This window comes from Trachemys scripta, chromosome 10 (assembly GCF_013100865.1).
Source record: "Trachemys scripta elegans isolate TJP31775 chromosome 10, CAS_Tse_1.0, whole genome shotgun sequence".
Lineage (NCBI taxonomy): Eukaryota > Metazoa > Chordata > Testudines > Emydidae > Trachemys > Trachemys scripta.
In genome coordinates, this window is record NC_048307.1 from 65,561,096 (window position 1) to 65,582,726 (window position 21,631).

The window sequence follows — 21,631 nt, forward strand, 5'->3', positions numbered from 1 at the left end:
TTCTCTCATTTCGAAGGAAGATTTGTTTCTTCTCTTCATGACAGGCACTTCCCTTCCCCACTCAGATATTCTTCTCCGACAGAGAATTTCCAACATATTTGTAACTCAGCTAAGAAAGTTTGCTAGGATGTCTGTGTCGCTTGGGAACCACCGAGACCCCTCCCTTAAAGATAAAGGGTAAAATCCTGGCTCCATTGAAGTCAATGGCAAAACTCCCACTGACTTCAATGGAGTCAGGCTATCCCCCCAAGTGCACAAACTATCTCCCTACATTGTTTCATTTCCACCAGTCTTGCAAGCCAAGCAAGAGAAACTGTTCATGCTGACATGTCTCCCACATGGACAGTGAATTCTTCCTTTGTAGTGTAAGATAAACTGACATCTTTAACACGTGTGACGATTTATTTTAAAGTTTGTAGATACAATGTTGCTGTCCACAGCTGTGTAAACACTTTTGTTGATGGCTTACAATGCTAAATCAAACATAATGTATGAAACTCACCTGAGCATTTGATGCCATCTCCAATCCAACCTGAGCTGCACTCACATTTGAAACTCCCTGCCGTATTTGTACATGTGGCATGTCTGTCACAGTTATGGGCTCCGATTTCACACTCATTGATATCTGTAATAACACAGGGGGAGGGGAGTGTTTGTGAAAGAGCTCACACATCAAACTTTTCTGACATCCAGCAACACTATGTTCCTTTCTTAAATTGCTTCTAACTGCTAGTAGCATTTAAGAATTAGGCATAAAAGAAACAGACTCATGGCAAAGAAAAGCTACCGAATAGTTGGCTTATTTCAAACATGTATTGGCCTACTATTTTGTGTTTTGTTTTTGGGAGGTTTGGGGCAGTTTTTAAAGCACGTAGCACCTAGGAGCCCTGCGATGTAATATACTCTAAAGCCCCAGTAACATCTGCAGTGCAAGGAGTGCCGTATTTGTTCTTTTCATTGGGGTGATGCTGGAAGAGTGCTGGTATGGGGATTCACAGGCCTCCAGGAAGAAGGGGAACAGCAGCCATGGAGATCGCTAGAGCAGTGAAGCTGCAGAAGATGCTCCGTAGCCTGGGGTTCTATTTCCCCCGAACAGCCTTGGAAAGCCCTTTGGCAAAACCCATTTAACTCAGACCCAGTGCCAGGACCAGGATTTGCACCCCACATTAGGGAGACACCAACATTTTACCAGCCTGTATCTTGAGCTGTACTTGGTAGCTGAGGAAAAGGAGGCAAAGTCTGCATTACACTGTTACCACCCAAACACGGAGAGTTGCTGGGGGCTCAGGGCTGCTCTAAATTGCATTGAGTGGTCACAGGCCTGAAGAGGCCATTCTTCCAGCAAGGGATCACCGGGGCGTAGCACTGGGCACGCTCCAGACAGCATGCATGGGGTTGGTGCTATATGCCAGCTCTGCTCCACTAGCAGATTCCTCCATGCCAAGGGTAGCCCCCACGACCCAGTGAAGCCGATGTTTGCACGGCCAGAGTGACGCAAAGCAAATGGCAGCGGGGGGGGGGGGGGGGGGGTTTGAGGATTTGGCCCACTATGTTTGGTCCTATTGTGAAGGCAGATGGGAGAAAAGCAAAGCACAGGATTGAGCTCTTTGGGAGTATTATTTATTAGGAACTCAACAAACCTAAACAAAGGGAAGAAAAGGACACCATCCTAGAGGACAACATATGGCCAGCTATACTAATCCTCAACCTTCACAGGCTTGCCAGCACATTCCATTTAAGCACTTGTTGTTTTCACCTTATTTTGATTCTCGGGCAGTGTAAAATTGTATATAGAGAAAAACAAACCTAATGCAGCTCTTTCCTGATCACAACACAAAATTAGTGCTTAATATAAGCACTTGGAGAATGTATAAACTCAAAGACAATGTTTTCAGAAATTATTTCTGGTAACTAAAACAAATGCTGCAGGAATTCTCTCACACCCATGAGCCATGGCTTTTACAACATTTACTGTATCCTAGGACTCTAGGTGTGTTTTGTTCTACTTCCATACAGATGTAAACTGTCTAGAATTCACATCAAGCCTCTTAAAATTTCTATCAGTTGTTCCCAGACCTTTTAACTGCCTTTAGTGGTAACTTAGGCCAAATCATCCCATTCTGCAGAACAGTCGATGGAAAGGAAAAACACAGGCAAAAAAAACCTCTGCATGATTTAACATACAGAGAACCCAACCCATTCTCGTCTTGGGGTAGATTAAAAAGGGTCGGGGGTCTGGACTAGGAATCATGGGAATTCCCAGCTCCAAACCCAAGGATCTCAATGCATCTACTATCATGCCTACCAGAAACTGTCCAACTAATACCAGTTAGGGAGAGGAGCAACTGGGGAGAGTTTTATATTTCTAATTTTTTTTAAATATTCACTAACTATTGTATCATCAAGATATGTCTAAACACCATCTTGATCATTTTGCTTTGTTTTTTGTATTCCTTTCTTCTATCCTTTCTTTGCCTGTCTGTTTGCCTTTTAGACTGTAAGATCTAGCTCAGTGGTTTGAGCATTGGCCTGCTAAACCCACGGTTGTGAGTTCAATCCTTGAGGTGGCCATTTAGGGATATGAGGCAAAAATCTAATTGAGAATTAGTCCTGCTTTGAGCAGGGTGTTGGACTAGATGATCTCCTGAGGTCCCTTCCAACCCTGTTATTCTGATGATTCAAATATGTTCTAAGAATAAAATCAAATTTAATCAAAGCCTAGTTCTGTTTTCCCTGCATAAAATCAAAATCAAATCAAATCAAATCTGTGCCCTACGTTATGTTTGCATAGTGCACATGGGCACTACTGGAACCAATCAGATCAATAGGAACCATACATAGCTGTACAGCATGTTTGTTCCCTCACATGTTATCTATACCTTAGCCTGCCTTTGCCCCCAGTCCCAGAAGTATGTCTGGTGTGGTGGCTCTCTTGCCCTTCTGCTCTGGTTTTCAATTTCAGTGCACAGTACCTCTCCTTCAGAGGAACCGGCAGCCAAGGTATGTAACTTAATGCTGCCAGGAGGAGCCCCAAATTAAGCAAGGATTAACCTTCTAGATGATATGGGTTCTTAGGGAAAGAAATCTACCTAGAGAACCCACTCCCTAGATCCTCCCCCTTCCAGAGGTGCTGTGAGTCTGGGAAGAGGGAACTGATGACATGTAGGCCAACTCCCATCATTTTGCAATTTAAATCCCAGTTTGGGTGACAGTATTGAGCCTGCTGTGTTTTATTTTTTCTCCTCTACGCAGAGCAATGGAAGAGGTGGGGTCCCATTTTTTCTGTGGTCTTTCTACTAAAATGAGAGAGGAGTCTGAAGCAAAAACCTGAAATGAACATCCCCAATATTTGGGTCCAAAAGTTGGTTGCTGGGGTCCAGATCCAGATCTGAATTTGGCAGCCTGAGTCGATTGCTCATTAATCTAGACTAACACTAGCAAACCTAGAAATCATGCAAATGAGACCTTTTAAAAAAAAAGTTTAAAAACAAGGCCAGGAACAGATAACCATATAACATATTTTCCTTATTCATGTGCAGAAACTTGTAAGATGACAATATTACCCTAGGCAGGAAACCAGTGTCTGTTAAAGACCTTAAGGGTGGTCAAGAAAGCTAATTTTGGCTTAGAGTGAAGAGAAAGGCTAAAAAGAAGTTCCAGAGGTCCAGTATGTAGTGACAAGAAAAAACAGGCAAGCAGTCTACATCTTTAATCTCGACACAGGGCTGCCCAGAGGATTCAGGGGGCCTGGGGCAAAGCAATTTCGGGGGCCCCTTCCATAAAAAAAGTTGCAATACTATAGAATACTATATTCTCGTGGGGGCCCGGGGCAAATTGTTCAACTTGCCTCCCTCTCTGGGCGGCCCTGTCTTGACATGAGTGTTTTAAAAAAGTTGTTAAAACCACTGGTAATACTAAGGGTGCTCTGTATTTGATTACTTGATGCTCTGAAATATTCAAGTGATCACATGCTTCTTTATAACCTTTTGAGCACAACAAAACAACATAAAAAACCAACGTAATGCCAGATTTTTCTGCCAAGAATTTTTTAAACCACCAGTAAACATGAAATGGAAACTTGCATGCAATAGTTATGCTACAGCTATGTTATATACAGATTCAATTTTGTAAGGCAACTTCAGAAATAGTAAACAGACCTATATCATCTGATCGCAGACAATCCAGCTCCCATTGACCTCACTGGGAGCAGGGTCCATCCTTCTGCTTTTATAAAGTTAGATGCTGGAAGCTTGATTTTCTCATCACGTCTTGCAATGCCAAGGAATGAATGGACATTCACTCCACTTGGGTCTAGTGATATCCTACTGTTTAGTATTCTAATGGTCCAATCTATCCATGGCAAAAAAACCTACAGGCTAACGGCAGCCCTGTGTAAAGGGTGAAATGAAATCAATGGGAGTTGTGCCCACTTACACTGGGGCTTAATTTAGCCTGAGGATGCCATAAGTATTGAATTCAGACTTCTCAGGATGACACACACAAAGGAGAAAGTGAGCTCTGAAGGGGAAAGCTTTTACTGAAACAGATCTCTCCCAGAACAGCAAAGGGCCAGATTCTGCCACCTTTCCTCAAAGTATGAAGTGCCCTACTCTTCAAACAGTTCCATATATTTGCATAGGACTACTCAAGGAGTAAGGCAGCACTCAACTGGAATAAGAGTACCAGAATCAGGGGCAAAGAGAACACAGGAAAATGCCAGCCAAGTCAGAATTTGACACCACACTTTACTCCAACAAAATTCCCATTGACTTCAGTGGGATTCTTACTAAAATAAAGAGAGCAAGGTGGAGCCACTGATGTGTATAAACACTCTCTTTTTGCCTAAATTTCCTCCAGTGTGAAGGTTTCCCTTTAAATATAACTCTGTGGGAAGCCAAGAAAAACAAAGGAATTACAATCTTAAGGCTCACACTGCATCCTCAGCTGGTCCCATTGTGCACCCACACTGCAGCACACGTGTTCTCATCTTTGTAATCACATTACTCCCATTAACACCAAGGGAGCTGTCTGACTATAGCAGATGACTATGCTCATGGTAAATAACAGGCAGCTCTGACATCATAGCAATTCCAGGCCCAGTGGGGACAAACCGTCAGTCTTCATTTACAGCTGGCTATTTTACTTCTTTTTGACGTCTCTTAATACTTATTTTTCTCATGCCTTAAGTAATAAATAAGGTGTCTCCCATTAATCACAGAGGCACAAATGTTTCCAATTGTGCATGAGCAACAATATGTATGCACAACTGGCATGTGCAATTACTGCACTTACGCTCACAAAAAATGGCAACTGCATGAACAAATAACCAGCTAAGATGCGCGCACACTGACTACACACACCAATTACGTATGTGTATTTCTGCATGTTCTGAAAATCCAGGGCAGAAAGCAGAGATGGAAGAGACCCATTTAGTGGTACATCATCAGCACCTAACCCTGTGTATTTCTTTGCATCGGAATGGAGTGGGAGAAGCCATGCCACCAGTGCTGGCAGGAGCAAGGGTGGTGGCAGAAGGAGGCCAGACTTTATGAATAAATGATGTTTTTTTACATTTGGACTGCAGTATCACCCTGAAGCTAATGCACTGAAAGACCATGAAAACTTACACACTCACTCCCAGACACAGAACTCATGCAAGGTTCTATGAACCATTTACACTTCACATTAAGGGCTTCAGTGGGGCTTAAGTAGACTAGAGGGCCTGCAGCATGCTGTCTATAGGGGTGAATTTAATCCAATATCAACCTGTGAACCAGCTTTGTTTATTATTTTCGCGTCTGCAAATTTCTGTAAAAGTATTTTCTGATTTTTATTTATTGGCTCTTTCTGCAAATCTGTCATCTTTATCAGACTGATGTTCCATTTGTATTTTGAGTTTGTGCCCAGATCCCATGGAGAAGATCACATAAAAGTCACATGGCATATGTCCTCCTGGGTCCCTGCCTGATGGAGAAAATCCCATATCAGCAGGTGGGTCAGCAGAAGCAATTTGCAGAAAATGGATTTGTGTAGAAAAGTAGAGCTCAGCTGAAATTCATCCTCTGACGCAACTAGAGAAACCTAGGGCGGAAAACTTTAATTTCTCCTAGTCTTATCCCCATGACTTCCTGACCCTGGCAATCAGTGAGTGGCCTAGGAAACCATTACCTTCCTTTGGGAACTGTCTTGATTTTTATTCAACATAACTGTGAGCATCTCCCAGTTTTACATGGGTCAATTTATGTGTTTGACATATACCATCAACTTTCTGTACTTCCCCCACTTGATGTATTATCATCATTTAGTATTGGATGTGATATTGCCAGCTCCCAAATTCATAAGGGGAAATGTATGTGTTTCACTGACATCAGAGTTCTCCTGTGCCACCAGACTGAGGCATAACGTGTTTTTAATGGATGGAGGCTAGAGGAGGGGCAAGGAAGAGAGGGAAGCAGGCTTAAGAATGCAGCACATTTTACAAGCTGCAATGTTAGGGCCATTCTAAGTCAATGGGATGGCTCTTGAGTGACAGCTGCAGGGCTGGGTCCTTGCTTTTACCATACTCTTTTGCAATGTGTTTGTTTTCAGGTATGTAGTAATTAACAGTTGTACTGACCACTCCTTTATATATAATCATCTTCACAAGGATGGGCGGGAGTGGGCTTTTTGCTCTAATTCATTTCTCTGTTCAGGGCTGGCATTAGGGGGTGGCAAGCACAGCAATTGCCCTGCAAAGCTAAGTTGCTCGGGCTTCGGCTTCAACCCTGTGTGGCCTGGCTTGGGCTTTGGCACTGGCACCCTTAGACTCCCTGGGGCTCAGGGCAGAAAGCCCGAGCAGGCTGAGCCCCGCACCCACCGCACAGGGCTGAAGCCGAAGCCCGAGCCCACCCCTGCGACTGCGCGGGGCTGAAGCCGAAGCCCGAGCCCCCCCGCCCACTGCGTGGGGTTGAAGCCTTTGGGCTTGGGCTTCAGCCCCTCATGACAGGGCTTGGGCTTTCTGCCCTGGGCCCAGTGAGCCTGACGCTGGCCATATCTCTATTACACCCATGGTGCTCAATGCTGCACACTCCTTACTCAACGGATACTCCCACTGACCTCACTGGGAGTCCTGGCTGAGTCACACATTCTGAACTTTTCTCAATTCTCTGAACCTGCTGTGGAGAAGGCTGGTTTATCTTCTGCTGCATTTGTTATCTGACTTTTATAAACATTCATCTTCAACGCTGTGACAGTCTGAGCCCAATTCTGCCCTAATGTGTACCTCAAGCAAACCTGTTGCAAGAACAGGAGATTATCTAGTCCCCACACAATTCTCACTGACATCAACAGAAGTTGCATGCATGCAGTGGCAACAGGATAGGATACACGGGGCATAAAATCAGAGCTGAATTTGTCCCTCTGTGTACAGCATATATAGGTCAAATCCAGTAAATCTATGTCTTTAAAACAACCAGAGTGGGATACTATGGACTCACAGGCAACACCTAGGCATGGGCAATGAACCACAATGAAGAAAAGGTGAGTTTGTGCCAATACAGGATTTTACCTGTGCATGAACACAAAGAATTTATGTTCCGCACCACATAATGCGCACGCACACAGTGACGGGAAATTTTGCAGACAGCTGGACAATCTGGAATGAGGGAAGGGGCTCCGCACACCTCTATACCTGACCCACTATCCTCTTCTCTAGCAACTACATCCCATTCCCTCTTTATGAAAAATTAAAATCACCTCACCTAATTTGGTTATGGGAAAGCCTGTTTTATAGGTAAATAAAAACGAAACATTTGTAGCACTCTCCTTAGACTGGCTTCATAGGCTATGTACATCTTTGCATAAAACAAACTGTTTTCCTAAACTCCATCCGCATTCTTACTGAGAACTGAAGGGGAAAAAACCTAACATCTGTGTGGGATGGGAATGTAAGTCAGTGGGTGGATTCTGAATACTGCTAAATGATTGGGGAAACAACATGTTTATTTGTTAAAATGGAAACAATCAGTAATGACAAGGGAGGTGAAATATTTAGACAAAACTGTAATGTAACCCAGAGGACATTATTTAGTTGTTCTCAGGAAACAGAGAACCTCCCCGTCGAAGCTCCATACACATTTTTGTAATTTTTTTTCACAGGAGTGCTTGTTCTTTTAAAGAAGTGAATGATTTTGACTTATCTATACGAGGCAAATAATTCTGCGCTATGACCATGGTGCTAGTCAGCACAAGTGCAGAATCCTTTCTATGATACCAGCACTAACTGCTGCCTCCATAGTGCTCATCTGCTTCGGCCCAGGAAGTCTGGCTGTGATATTAGATTTGTGCAGAGAATGAAGGGAGAGTTCAACAGTCTATAGACAAACTGGGTTTTTTATTTTAGTGCACAGGAATGCGCACATTTTGATGGCAATGGGGATTGTACAATCATCCCTTTTCTAGGCCATTAGCTTGGGGCAGTTTTCATTTCTGTCTCACCCTTCACACCCCCAACAACTTCACACACTGCCAGCCCTTGTGTTCATGTCCCTTTTGTCTTCATTTGCTGCCCACTAGCTGTGTTTTCTGTAGTAGTGTGATGCTGATACAGCAGTGATCCCAGTGAGCCAGCTGTGATAGGACAAGGAATGATACTGGGAGAGTACAGCGAGAATGGAGCCAACCTTCAAGTGATGCTGTTCTAACACGATGAGCTTTTCTTGTTTTTAAAATGTGTTCCATTACCCTGATTCAGTAATGCTCTCTCGCCTGAGCTGGGCTACCAGCTGACCAAGCATTTGTACACAAAGCCAGTTACACGTAAGGCAAGCCTGTCCCCTCCTGTACACAAACTGCAGGTCTGTGCAGACTCCAGCCCTCTCTGCCTGGCGAGCTGCTGAGCTAACCAGAGAGTTGCACAGCAGCACCCCTTGTGGTGGACTGCAAGAAGCGTTTCCTTCTGCTTTACTATACTTCCCGTCCCCAATAACCGGCAGAGCCAAAGCAGCTGCTCTTCAGGCTTTCCGACCCCTCCCTTACTGCCACCCTCCTCCCCCCCCAGAAAGAAGCTGCTCTTGAGATACCAAGACCTTTCAGCCTCCCTCTCCATTTAGCTGGCTTCTCTTCACAATATCAAGACTCCCCCTCTCCTCCTTACACTGGCTGTGACTGGCTAAGTGACTCCGTGGCTGAGAAAGTAGTTAAGCCCAATATTTCCAGCTAAAGATGTAAATTCCACATTAGCTCTGATCAAGCTGGCACACTAAAAATAGTGTGTCTTGGACAAGTATATACTCAGGGTGACTAGCCTCTCCTTCCACTCATGCTGCCGTGGCTTTAGCATTCCAGCTGGATCAGAACATGGTGGGGTGGGGGGTGGGGCTGTCTGTGTTTGCTCATGCTGGAATTTATATCTCCATCTCAAAATGTAGAAGTGTGACGAGGTAGGATGGATGAGTCAGGGAGGGGGCAGGAATGGCTACTTTGGGAAGGATAAAGAGAGGGAAAGGCTGATGAAATACTTTAGAAAACAGAAGTATCAGAAATAGTTGGTTCTTTCTATCTGGATATCAGTGCTTAAATCAGAGGATGGGATTGGAATGAAGAGATTTCTCAGCCTTACTCTGTCTATTAGTAAACCAACACTGTCATGGATGAGTTTTCAAGTGAGATTTTTTTCCCAGTTGGCCTACACCAGATGTCACCAATATGGCAAGAATTTCCAGAAACTTTTCCTCCAAATAATATCCTAGATCCTTTCCCTGTAGGACCTTTATTTGCCCTTCCATCTCATACCAATTACTTAATATTTCCTGGCTGCTTTAACCGACCAGTATAACCCTGCAGATGTCACAAACCAATATTTGTGTCATCACCTTTCATTTCCCTGAGAGTGATAGCTGCGGTGGGTGTGACTGAACATCACAAGGATTTTTCAAGTCTGCAGAACTAATGCTCTGTATCTTTTTGTATAATTTAGAGTAGAAACAAAGAATGTTGAAATGTTGGTCTACAGGGTAAAATCAAGGACTTCTTGGATTTAGATCAGTTCACATGTCTGTAAAAGGCAGCTGTTACTAATGCACAACTTCAGGCGAGGTCTAATATACCAAGTAGAACACCAGCTCCCCCATTGTTCTATGTAAGCTGTAAAAAATCAGCATAATCCCTTTTTGAGACCTATTGTACAACATTAATAATATACTTCTATAAGGACAGACCTATCAGCATATATACTTGTCTCATAAAGGTTGCCAGAACCGTGTTTACTCTAAATCCGTATTCAAAATTAAATTAAACATATGTTTGTGCTCATATTTTGGGCAAAGCTCATGACTCTCAACACCTTGGCTCAGATACTAGCATCTTGTGTTTTTAATGCTATCGCCCTCTGAGCGTGTAAGTTTGAACCTCAGCACTGCTGGCTGGCTGCCGCTATGAAATAATTTACATTTTGGTTTTGCTGAAATATGTTTATAATTCAGCTAGTCAGGTAACTGTACTGCTGTCACTTTGCAAAAACTGAAAATATATTTTAGGATAGATTTAAAGCCACTAGTGTTTGCCAAAATAATATTTGGAATAGATGCCTGTTATTTGCATATACAGTTATCTAATCCAAATCCAATGCAGTGGTCTTCATGTGGTCTTGTCATGTTACGCTGAATTACATGTTCTTTTTTGGTCATACCAGCATCCATATAATAATAGGCCTAACTTTGCTCTCAATGGGATATTTGTCATTCACTTCAATAGGAGAAGGATCAGGCCCAATATTATGCTATACAAACACAATACCAACTCAGTGACTCTGTACAGTGCAACATTTCACAGAGAACAGAAATCAAACAGATTCAAGAGGGGTTTTAAATGCTAGAAAAGGGAAATGAAGAATCAGAAGATGATAATTATTAACTTTAAAATTTACCTGTACAACCAGTGGTTCCTTTTTTGCCTGAATATCCCATATCACAATGGCAAATAAATGAGCCTTTTGTATTCTCACAGCTTCCACTTAGACAGATGTTTGGATTCAGGTCACACTCGTTGACATCTAGAAAACATAATTTTAAGATTTTACAAAGTTCTTAGACCATAACTAACCCAATGTCTTGGAGCCATTAATACTGGTACAAAAATGTGTCTACATGTGCAGAGAAAAAAATAAATTAGGCTAAATATTCTTCACCAATGTAAAATACTGTACATTTCCAAATCAGATTTAATATTGCTATGTTATTGCACTGGTCTTTATTTCCCAACCTCTCTTATCTTTAATTCCAACTTTCATTAATAATCACAAATGGCCAGATTTAATGGGGTTACGCTAAGGATAAACTTGGTCTTTTATCTGTCCTCAATATATTTTATTTTTTTCTACACCGATGTTTCCACAAGGGCATTAAGTGTGTTTCAATTTTAAAATGCAAAGGTAAAATTCTACTCTTCTAGCCATGCAGCAAATCTTGACTTCAATATTTTGCTCTACCAAAACGTGCTGAACTCCCACGTGGTTTTGTCTTGGTGTCAGTTTTGGCCAGAATTCTGATTTAGGCTCACCCCTAATTCTGCCATCCTACAGCACCCTCTATGATCTGAGCTGCATAGAGACATTCTGGAATGGGACCCGAAGAGAGACAGCATGGTCACCTTATCTCACCATGTATGCTCCTTAACTCAGCCAAGAGCTCTGAACACATGCAGATGATTCCTACTACTGACTAAAATAGTCTGCAAAGAGGGGTTGTCCATGTGGCCACAGTTAGCCAAAATACAGCAGCACTGCTTTTTAAGTTTTAGTGTTTGCCAGTTTTGAGGCAACGGTCAATTTGGCACAGTGCTGGAACCAAAACCCTTTTTTCACCAAATGCAGGTATTCAAGTATATTTGTAGTCTTGATATGTAATGTCAAAAGACACCTGATTGCCTGGACACTCATTATTCTTGCTAGGACACTCACTGTTATTTTTATTTGCTTACATATTTTAAATAAATCTAGTTATCATTATCATCTTTGATTACTTAATTAAGGAAGATGGCTTGTTAGAAAGATTAGGAATCGGAGGTGTTTTCACTTACCTATACAAGTCTTCATATCCTCAGATGCCATGAATCCATCGTAACAAAGACACCTGTATTCTCCCGGTATGTTAGTGCACTGGCCTCCATCACAGATGTTAGGATTGTCTTCACACTCATCAATATCTATAGGGAAAGTTTACATTAACACATCTTTTAGATAGGTGTTCCTTGTTATGAAATGCACTGCAACAAATCATGGCAAACAAAATTCTTTATGCTTTGTGATATATGTGCATGTGATCAATCTTTGCAGTTAAACCAAATGTAGCTTTATATAAAACTCCAACTGATTCCAATGGGAGCAGGAGCAAGTCTTGTATGCACAAAATCACTTGTAGGAAAACAACTAAAGGACCTTTTTCACGCCACATAACCCCGCACAATCAGAAATTTCGGGTCCAGTCTTGCTGTCATGGCAGTCAATGGGAATTTTGCCACTGACTTCAGTGAGAGGTACTGGACCTTAAATGATTTTAAAAAGCCATTCCACATACAAAATTCCCACACAAGCAGGATTAAGCCCAATATTAGAACAATTAACATGGATGTATTTATTTCACTAAAATATTATACATTACTTGGATTTATTTTGTCCCTGCTGACGAGTCAGGCTATATCTTTACACTCTCCAGCATTTAAAATATGTTTTGATCAGCACATCAGCCATCACTGGGGGTTGATCTGAGGAACTGAGACTGCACTGTTTATTGCAACCTTGATAGGATCTGGACTTTTTAAAACTCCCCAGATTTTTCTTTGTCACAAACAACATATACCAGCACAGTTGAGATCCAAGACTCTGCTCAGTGACTGCATGGAAAAACCAGCAAAACAAGGACATGAATTGAGAACCCCCTGAGAGGGAAAGGGTGTAACTCACTATCAGACTGGTCTGTTGTGGATTTTGGTAATTATGCAGCTGCAAAACACCAACTCACTTTAACTGTTTGTCCTAGAATCTTATGATTGTTATTCTTTTTTTTTATATTTCTAACAGCAGCAAACAGAAATGGTCGCACTTAAAGTTTTTGTATGGACAATTAAGTCTTACATGGTAAAAAGCTGACTGTTTACTGTTCATCCTATGAATCAAATAATGCTGGCATACACATTAGCCTGGAAATATAGATTTGGAAGTGGAATGTGAATTTATATGCAAAATAAGTGCTGGAAATGAGGATAGGAACCACAAACATAAAGAACTTATTTTATAAACATGAAGAACTTTATATGCTAAATTGCCAAGGTTTTTCATTCACAGTTAGGGTGGAAAATTGGCTGACAAAGAATTCATTGTTTCTCCTAATTGAATTGATTATTAATGCATAACCTCACCAACCTGACCTACTATTACAATGAATGGAACTCATAGCAGTTCAATTATGGAGAAATATATTCTGCAAAGGCTTCTAGCCATGTGTGATGTTACAGATAAAATACATTTGTGAACAATGTATAGAGAAAACTGAAAATCATTGTTCCTTAAACTCAGTCCACAATGCCACTAAATGTATATGAAGTTGTTTATACAGTCACATAGTGTCATAGAGTAAAGCCACACATTTATCACAATGGCTACTGACTGTCACCAAGTGCACCTTTTCTCATTTTGTTAAATAAGATTCTTGGGGGCAAATTTTCAGTAGACGTGCATGTACATTTTTAGCAATTACATATTTTGCACCTGCAGAAGAAACTATTTGTATATTTTGCAAGCATGTGAAAGAGGCCCATTAAAATTTGGGGTAGCACTCGACTCCTCTGATTGTGGCTGCTGTTTTCTCCCCACAATGCATTACAGACACAAATATATACTGCTAGCTAGCTGTCTGGTTACCTGATTTGTAGGAGAAAACACTTGGTGAGGCATCTAATTATTAATATTTGGGCTCACAGTTGCAGTAAATTATGGATGCCAATTTACATCTGTAATAAGAGGCTGGTGCTGAAAAACTGGCACTTCATGTCAATCCTTTTAAAAGGTGATAAATATTGACAGTATTGCTCCTTCTGGGGATCCCATTCATGTTGTTGATGGAAACGACGTCTAAAATCAAGTTCAACAGTGTTTCAAAGAGAGAGTGCCAAGTTCTTCAGAGGAGCTGCAACTACTACATCCACATACTTGAAATGCTATTTCGTGGCTTTAAGAGCACAGATAAAAAGGGGACTTTTGACTATCAGTAGACGAAGGTTTCTAACCATCAGAGGAGTGAAGTTCTGGAACAGCCTTCCAAGGGGAGTAGTGGGGGGCAAAAGGCATATCTGGCTTCAAGACTAAGCTTGATAAATTTATAGAGGGGATGGTATGATGGGATAGCCTAATTTTGGCAATTAATTGGTCTTTGACTATTAACAGTAAATATGTCCAATGGCTTGTGATGGGATGTTAGATGGGGTGGGATCTGAGTTACTACAGAGAATTCTTTCCTGGGTGTCTGGCTGGTGAGTCTTGCCCACATGCTCAGGGTTTAGCTAATTGCCATATTTGGGGTTGTGAAGGAATTTTCCTCCAGGGCAGATTGGCAGAGGCCCTGGAGGGTTTTCGCCTTCCTCTGCAGCGTGGGGCATGGGTCATTTGCTGGAAGATTCTCTGCATCTTGAAGTCTTTAAACCATGGTTTGAGGACTTCAATGGCTCAGACACAGGTCTGATACAGGAGTGGGTGGGTGAGATTCTGTGGCCTGCGTTGTGCAGGAGGTCAGACTACATGATCATAATGGTCCCTTCTGACCTTAAAGTCTATGATTCTATGTAATTTCTGTATTAATAAATCCCACTAGATGCAGTGTCCTAGGTTTTGTTTTTGTTAGGTATTTTAAACTATTTTAGGGTCTAAGGCCCTAACCCAGCAAGACACTTAAAATATGCTTACTGTTAAACTTGTAAGTGCTCTCATGGAAATCAATGGGACTACCTGTGTACTTAAAGTTAAGCATGTGCTTAAGTGCTTTGCTAGATCAGGGGCTAAAAAAGGTCCTGCAGATCCACAACACCCATCGACTTCAGTGGGAGTGAAGGATGCTCAGCACTTCACAGAATTATGGCTTGTTAGAATTTCTATTGCACTTTACAAATAAGAAACCACAAGCAATACATTTCCAAAGAATTACTGCACTTCACTTGTGGTTGAAGTCAGTCTTCTGCCTGGTACTTCCCAAAGTGGTAACAATCCAGAAACGTACTGCCTGTTCATGCCTTAATATACTACAGAGTGGCAGGGAGACCGAAAGAGAAAGAACAAAAAGAAACCCTGGAGTGATTGTGTGCATGATTCCACAAATCTTTACTCATTCCCTCGGCTTGACTATTCACGTAAGTAAGGGCTTGCAGTATCAGGCACTAACTTTCTAACTCCTTATTCATGTATCTATTATTTCTTTTACTTCACTAACCAAATATTGAGAAATTGCAAGACTAGACCCTTTGAAATTTTAAGTTTCAAAGGTGGTAATGTTGGCTTTTGCAGCCAAGACTTTGTAACAAGATAGTATGATGGTGGGTAGTTGTGAATAGCTGGCTTCTGAACAAAGTCCTAGCTTGCACAGCACTTAGGGTTGCCAGGCATCCAGTTTTTAACCAGAACGCCCAATCAAAAAGGGACCCTGGTGGCTCTGGTCAGCACCACAGCTCCCTGCCTGCCCTGGCTCCACTTGGCTCCCGGAAGTGGTGGTGTGTCTCTCCTGCTCCTAGGCACAGGAGTGGCCAGGGAAGCTCTGTGTGCTGCCCCCGCCCCAAGCACTGGCTCTGCAGCTCCCATTGGCTTGGAACCATGGCCAATAGGAGCTGCGGGGGCGGCGCCTGCAGGAGAGGGCAGCACATGGAGTCCTCTAGCCACCCCTGTGCCTAGAGGCTGCAGGGACATGCTAGCTGCTTCTAGGAGCCACCTGAGGTGAGCACTGTCTGCAGAGTGCACCGCCTCCCATACCCCAACCCCCTGCCCCAGCCCTGAGGCCCCTCTTAGAGTCTGCACCTCAACCCTGCCTTAACACCCTGCTCCAACCCTGAGCCCCCCAGCCTCATCCCTCAGCCCAGAACCCCCTCCTGCACCCAATACCCCTCATCTCTGGACCCACCCCAGAGCCCACACCCCCAGCCAGAGTCCTCACCCCCCCCACCCTCCACCCCCCTGCCCCAGCTCTGAGCCCCGTCCCGCACCACAAGCCACTCATCCCTGGCCCCACCCCAGAACCTGCACCCCCAGCCAGAGCCCTTACCCCCCACACCTCAACTTCCTGCCCCAGCCTGGAGCCCTCTCCCACACCCTGAACCCCTCATTTCTGGCCCCACCCTGGAGCCCACACCCCCAGCCCGAGCCCTCCCCTCCCCTCCACACCTCAACCCCCTGCCCCAGCCCAAGCCCCCTCCTGCACCCTGAACCCCCACTCTCACCCAGAGCCCTGCCCCTCCCTCCCCCCACACTCCAACCCCTGTCTCAGCCCAGTGAAAATGAGCGAGTGAGTGAGGGTGGGCCTTGGGGAAGGGGGTGGGGGGAGGCATGAGTGTTCGGTTTTGTGCAATTAGAAAGTTGGCAACCTTAATAGCACTGGCAGGGTATAAATATGCAAAGACTCGCAATCAAATTCAGAATTTTTTAGGCCCTTTGTCAGATTTGACTAGACCCGCCTGTGGACACGTCTATAGTACAGTCAACTTTTGACTGCAGATGCTAAGAGCCCATCCCTGTCCCTCCAATAAAAGGTCAATCAATCATTTCCTTTTGACATTGGAATGTTATGAGTTGTTAGATTTATAGCTCTATGGGTTTTCAAATCCAAGTCTGGGGTTTTCTTTTTGCTTCTGTTTGCATGGACAATGGGTTCAGTTTAACAAGTCTTAGGGCCTTCTTACTAGGGCACAGTGTCTCATCTTTCTACTGCCCTGTAGGGGACGTTCCTGGGTGGGCCGGGGAGGGAGAGGGGCAGAACCAGAGGCAAATGCTCTCTGGTGATTCCCAGCAGGTGCAGCTTCATAGTCCTTCAAGGCTGCTCTAAGTTATGCTGGAGGCCAGTTTTGTTCCCAGCTGAGCCAAGATTAGGGAAGCCAAAAGGTGGCTTAGACCCACCTTCCCCACCCCTGTCTCTTGCTCTTTCACATACAAAAAGTCCTGCTGGCACTAGGATTCTGATTTCACTTTCTGCACACTTTTGATTACGTGGTTCTACTTTTGCATTGAAAATGTGCTCAAAAATGATTTTTGGCAAGTTTTGGATGCAAAGTTACCTTCGCTAGAAATGTGACCCATTTCTGCTCGCACGGGAAAACTACTTCTAATCTAAATATTTTAGGGTACTAGATCTCAGGGTCCATCGTGTTTTCATTTTTCTAGTTGAGTTCTGCCTTTCAATCCACTTTAAAACTTCTTTACGCTGCTTTAAGGATGGTATTCAGTGGTCTTAATGTAAATGACAATCTGGTTTGAGGTCTATAAATATTTGCAAATTCTAAATGCGAGACCTCTCTTTTCATTCAACACAGAAAGGCCTCCATTTGTCAGACTGTAAAGGTAACCGTATTCCAAGGGATTAACTACATTAGATTTTTGATGTTGCTTTTTACTGTGAAGGAAATTTTGGGTAGAACAGAGTCAGGAAGGGAGGATGGCTCATGGTCTGCAACTACTCAGTTCTAGCTGGCAACACGCTACCCTGCTCTTGTGGACCAGAAGTGGGTGGTGCAGTGTTTGGGTAGCACAAAGCTGGGGGAGGGGCTGGTAGAATACTCTTCTCCCTAACCCATGTGGAACCCTCTGGGCACAATTCACATTCTCAGCTTGTGTACAGGACCAGGACTTGGCTCCCAATGATGACACTGAGCAGTTAAGTTGCTCACAAAATTTTCTAAAGATCACTATTGAAAATGCAAGAAAGTTGCCTAGCAAGATTGATACCAATGAGGTTTTAGAGCGTCTGAAAGAGATTCAGTTTTGAAGTAACATGGAATAGTTATATTTGGCTAAGAGGGGACATACTCACTATTGAGTCACAGAACAGGAATAAGAGACTCTAGTCTCTCACCAAACTAACCATTACTGTACATACATATCTCGGGTGACTATAACAGACTCATAATTGTTCACCTCGTGTTGAAAACCTTATTGCTTATGACTGTGGACCCACGAGTTTGATCCCAAGCCTGTTGAAACCAGTGGGAGACTTTTCATTGACTTGAAGGGCTTTGGATCAGACTCTAAAAGTCCAATTCATAAGGTAATACTTTGCACTGGAGGAGAAAATTCACCTACTACACAAAATCAGGGCCACCCAGATGGAGGGGAAGTGACGGTCTGCCCCAGTGCCAGCATTTGAAAGGGTCCCCAAACTGAGTGGCATTGTGACTTGGTGCACAGGGTCACAACACCACACAGGTTTGGCCTGGCCATCCCTCCTTCATGAGAGAGGAGTGACTGGGCCAGACCCAAGCAGGGCTACAACCGCATGTGCTAGGTTGTAACACCCAGAGCAAGAAGCCAGGCTCAGGTCCATGGGACAGGAGCTGTCACTATGGGGTGAATGCGGGGCAGGGTTGCTCTCCAACACCTCTCCCTGGGGGGTCTCATCTCACTGTTTTTCCACCCTGGGTTGGGGAGCCCTCAGTTTCAGATTTTGCCCCAGACCCCCAAAAACCTGTGTGTGGCCCTGCAGAAGATAAAATAGTTTTTTCTCCCAGACTCACAATGGACACTGATCTTTCCTGTAATAGCAACAGGCTCTGAAATAATACAGCTACAGCTGGCTGTAGAATGGACAGCTAGAAATATGTATCTTTTTTTGTTGAAAAAAAGGGTATTTCCCTGAGAGCTGGTGAGCTGGAAGTTGTGAGGTTGTGACTTCGGTATTGTACTCTTTCCCCCAAGGAGAGAACCAAATTCTGCCATGCATAACATTTAGCTACATTATTTATTTTTTACTTTATGTAATATTTGTCCAAATAAAATAGATTAATCATAACATGTTCAATTCAGAGTTTTAGGCGGTTTGCATGGAGAACTGTAAGAATTAATGAAGATAACTCAGTATAAATTATTTCAATCTGTACTCTTAAAACTACATCTCATTTTTCAATACAAAATAAAGAGCTTTCAGTACAAATGGTCACAAAGCTACTTTACCAGTGCAAGATCTGTGGTCTGGCATTAGTGCAAAGCCTGATTTACAGCTACATTCATAGCTGCCCTCTGAGTTTGTACAGAAGGTGTCACAACCTCCATTCATTATGTTGCATTCATCAATATCTAGAAGGAAAGAAATGAAAGTTAAACACACACACACATAACGTTTTTGTTAAGCATATTTCAGGGATATATTCTGGGCCAATTTAAAAAGGGGGTTCAATCCAGCATCTACATTTGCGCACACAATTTCTCACTTTTTACATGCACATTTGCAGGTGCAGGTATTTGGATGCATATGTGGACATATACATAGGCACATCAGGGAATGAGATGTCCAATTAACTGAATGCATATGCAAATGATCCCATACTTCTGTCTCTTTCTGGGTGCCCCATTACTGTAGTTCCTGAATCCCCTGAAGTCAACAGAAATGCTTGTGTAAGGGCTTACAGGATTGGGCCAAAGTCCCTGATTGCACACAACTTATTCAGGCAGGATCAGAGCCACTGATTTGGCATGTACATCAGAATTTTTCAAAATACGAAAAGTGCATTCATATTTTTTGTACACAGTGTCTGGTATGAGTTTAGAAGCCCTTTCTGAACTTATGGCTTTTAAGGAAACTGACAGTGGAAATTTATACAATAGAGATATTTACAGATTAGCTTAAGGATAAATGCCACTGAGCCACACACACTATTCTACTCTACCAATGCATGGCAACCTAAGAAACGCCAATCTGAAATAAAATACAGATCTGAGGGATATCACAATGCATTTAAGTGTCCTTAGTTACAACATTTTACACCACTTTAAAAAAAATGTTTTTTATATCTGCTGGTTAATTTACCGAACAAAACAATCCAATAAATAAATATGCTGTGTAAATACTGTGAGTGTTGGCTGGGCAAATAGCAAAGAAAATGCGGGCACAAGGATCAGATTTGAAACAGTAATGTAACTTCCTCAATCTCAAAGAAAGGGATGTGCATGTTCAGGTTACTTCACACTGCTTTGACACTGTGCCTGAGATCAGTCAATCGGATGTAGTTATATTTTATTAGATAGAAACAATTCTTTACATCAACTCTTCTTAGTGAAGTGACAAGCATTAATTGGTATTCTATGTTCATTAATAATTACAGCTGCTCTGAGGATCAAGTTCTTACCAATACAAAATAATTTGTCGGGAGTGGACTGATATCCAGGGTTGCAGGCACACTGATACCTTCCAATCAGGTTGACACAATGTCCATTTCTGCACAGGGTGTGGCTTAGGTCACATTCGTTGATGTCTATTTCAAAAGAAAAAGGGAACACATTTTAAGTCTCTGCACTGCAGCAATGTTTGAGTACATGCCATAAATGCATGCATAGTTAGAGCCATGAAATGCAAATATAGAAATGACCTATATACGGTGCACATTTTGCCTGCACCATCATACCTATACACGCGGAGATATTTGGAGCCAGTTGATGACCTGGAGGACAGTCACACTGAAAGCTTCCTTCTGTGTTTATGCAAACACCACCTCGGCACAAGAGAGGATTTCGCTGGCACTCATCAATGTCTGTAAAAAGAAAGGAACACACATCACTGCTGGAGCTAAAAGGCCCTGCATGCAACAGAGAATAAAGTGCTGGTGCTAAACAGCAACATCTGGAAACAAGTGTTTGTTTGATCCTTGGAATTTTGAGAGTGCATATATGCAGCTCCTGCCTATGTATCGCTCCCTCTCCTGGAAATAGTATTCTGACCCCTTCCAGCAGCTGATCCTTCTCCTTCACACATCCAGACACACACCCTCTGCCCTGGTACTTACTCCCCACACCCTCAGAGAATCAATAAAACGGTTCCTCCCTGCCCTGTGGACAATTTCCTCTCTTCTCTGTTTGCCTCTCTGCTCTGAGCTCCCTCCCCACCCAGACATGTGCTCCAGGTCCACCAGCTTCCTTTTGCTGGCTGAGAACCCAGTAGTCAGCTTCAGACTGAGACAGCAGGAAGGGGCTTCAGAAGGAGTTCCTGCTGCAGAGTTGGAAGAGTTTCAACCAGTGAGGAAGCAGGGCAAGGCAAGATTCATTCTGGGTAAGAGCCCCAGGCTGCCAACCCATTAATTCCTGCTGGAACCCCATTTACTACAATTATTGATCAGAAAATGACCTGTCTCCTAGGAGCGGGGGGGGGGGGGGGGAAGGTTTTACTAGTGTGCACATTCCTAAAAAAGAAACGTACTTTCAAAAATGTCACTTCACATCACTGTGTACTGTCACTACATGTTTTGAGGCCCTGCATCAGTCATCATTTAAAATGTATATTGGATAGGGTTACCATATTTCAACAAGCAAAAAAGAGGACGGGAGGAGCCCCGCCCTAGCCCCGCCCCTGCCCCTCCCACTTCCCGCCCCCCCAGAACCCCCAACCCTCCCCCCGTTCCTTGTCCCCTGACTGCCCCCTCCTAG

At 43.2% G+C, this 21,631-nt stretch overlaps 1 protein-coding gene across 2 annotated transcripts in view; it reads right to left on the reverse strand.

The window, feature by feature from the left end:
• Positions 1–21,631, reverse strand: part of FBN1 (fibrillin 1) — a 213,841-nt gene that overhangs the window by 58,713 nt on the left and 133,497 nt on the right. For both annotated transcript variants that reach the window (XM_034783356.1, XM_034783357.1), the window contains exons 28-33: positions 20,617–20,742; positions 20,341–20,466; positions 19,169–19,291; positions 12,055–12,180; positions 10,904–11,029; positions 503–625 (exon numbers count right to left, since the gene is read on the reverse strand). In XM_034783356.1, the coding sequence (XP_034639247.1) occupies positions 503–625; positions 10,904–11,029; positions 12,055–12,180; positions 19,169–19,291; positions 20,341–20,466; positions 20,617–20,742 (750 nt within the window). The remainder of the gene's footprint in view (positions 1–502; positions 626–10,903; positions 11,030–12,054; positions 12,181–19,168; positions 19,292–20,340; positions 20,467–20,616; positions 20,743–21,631) is intronic.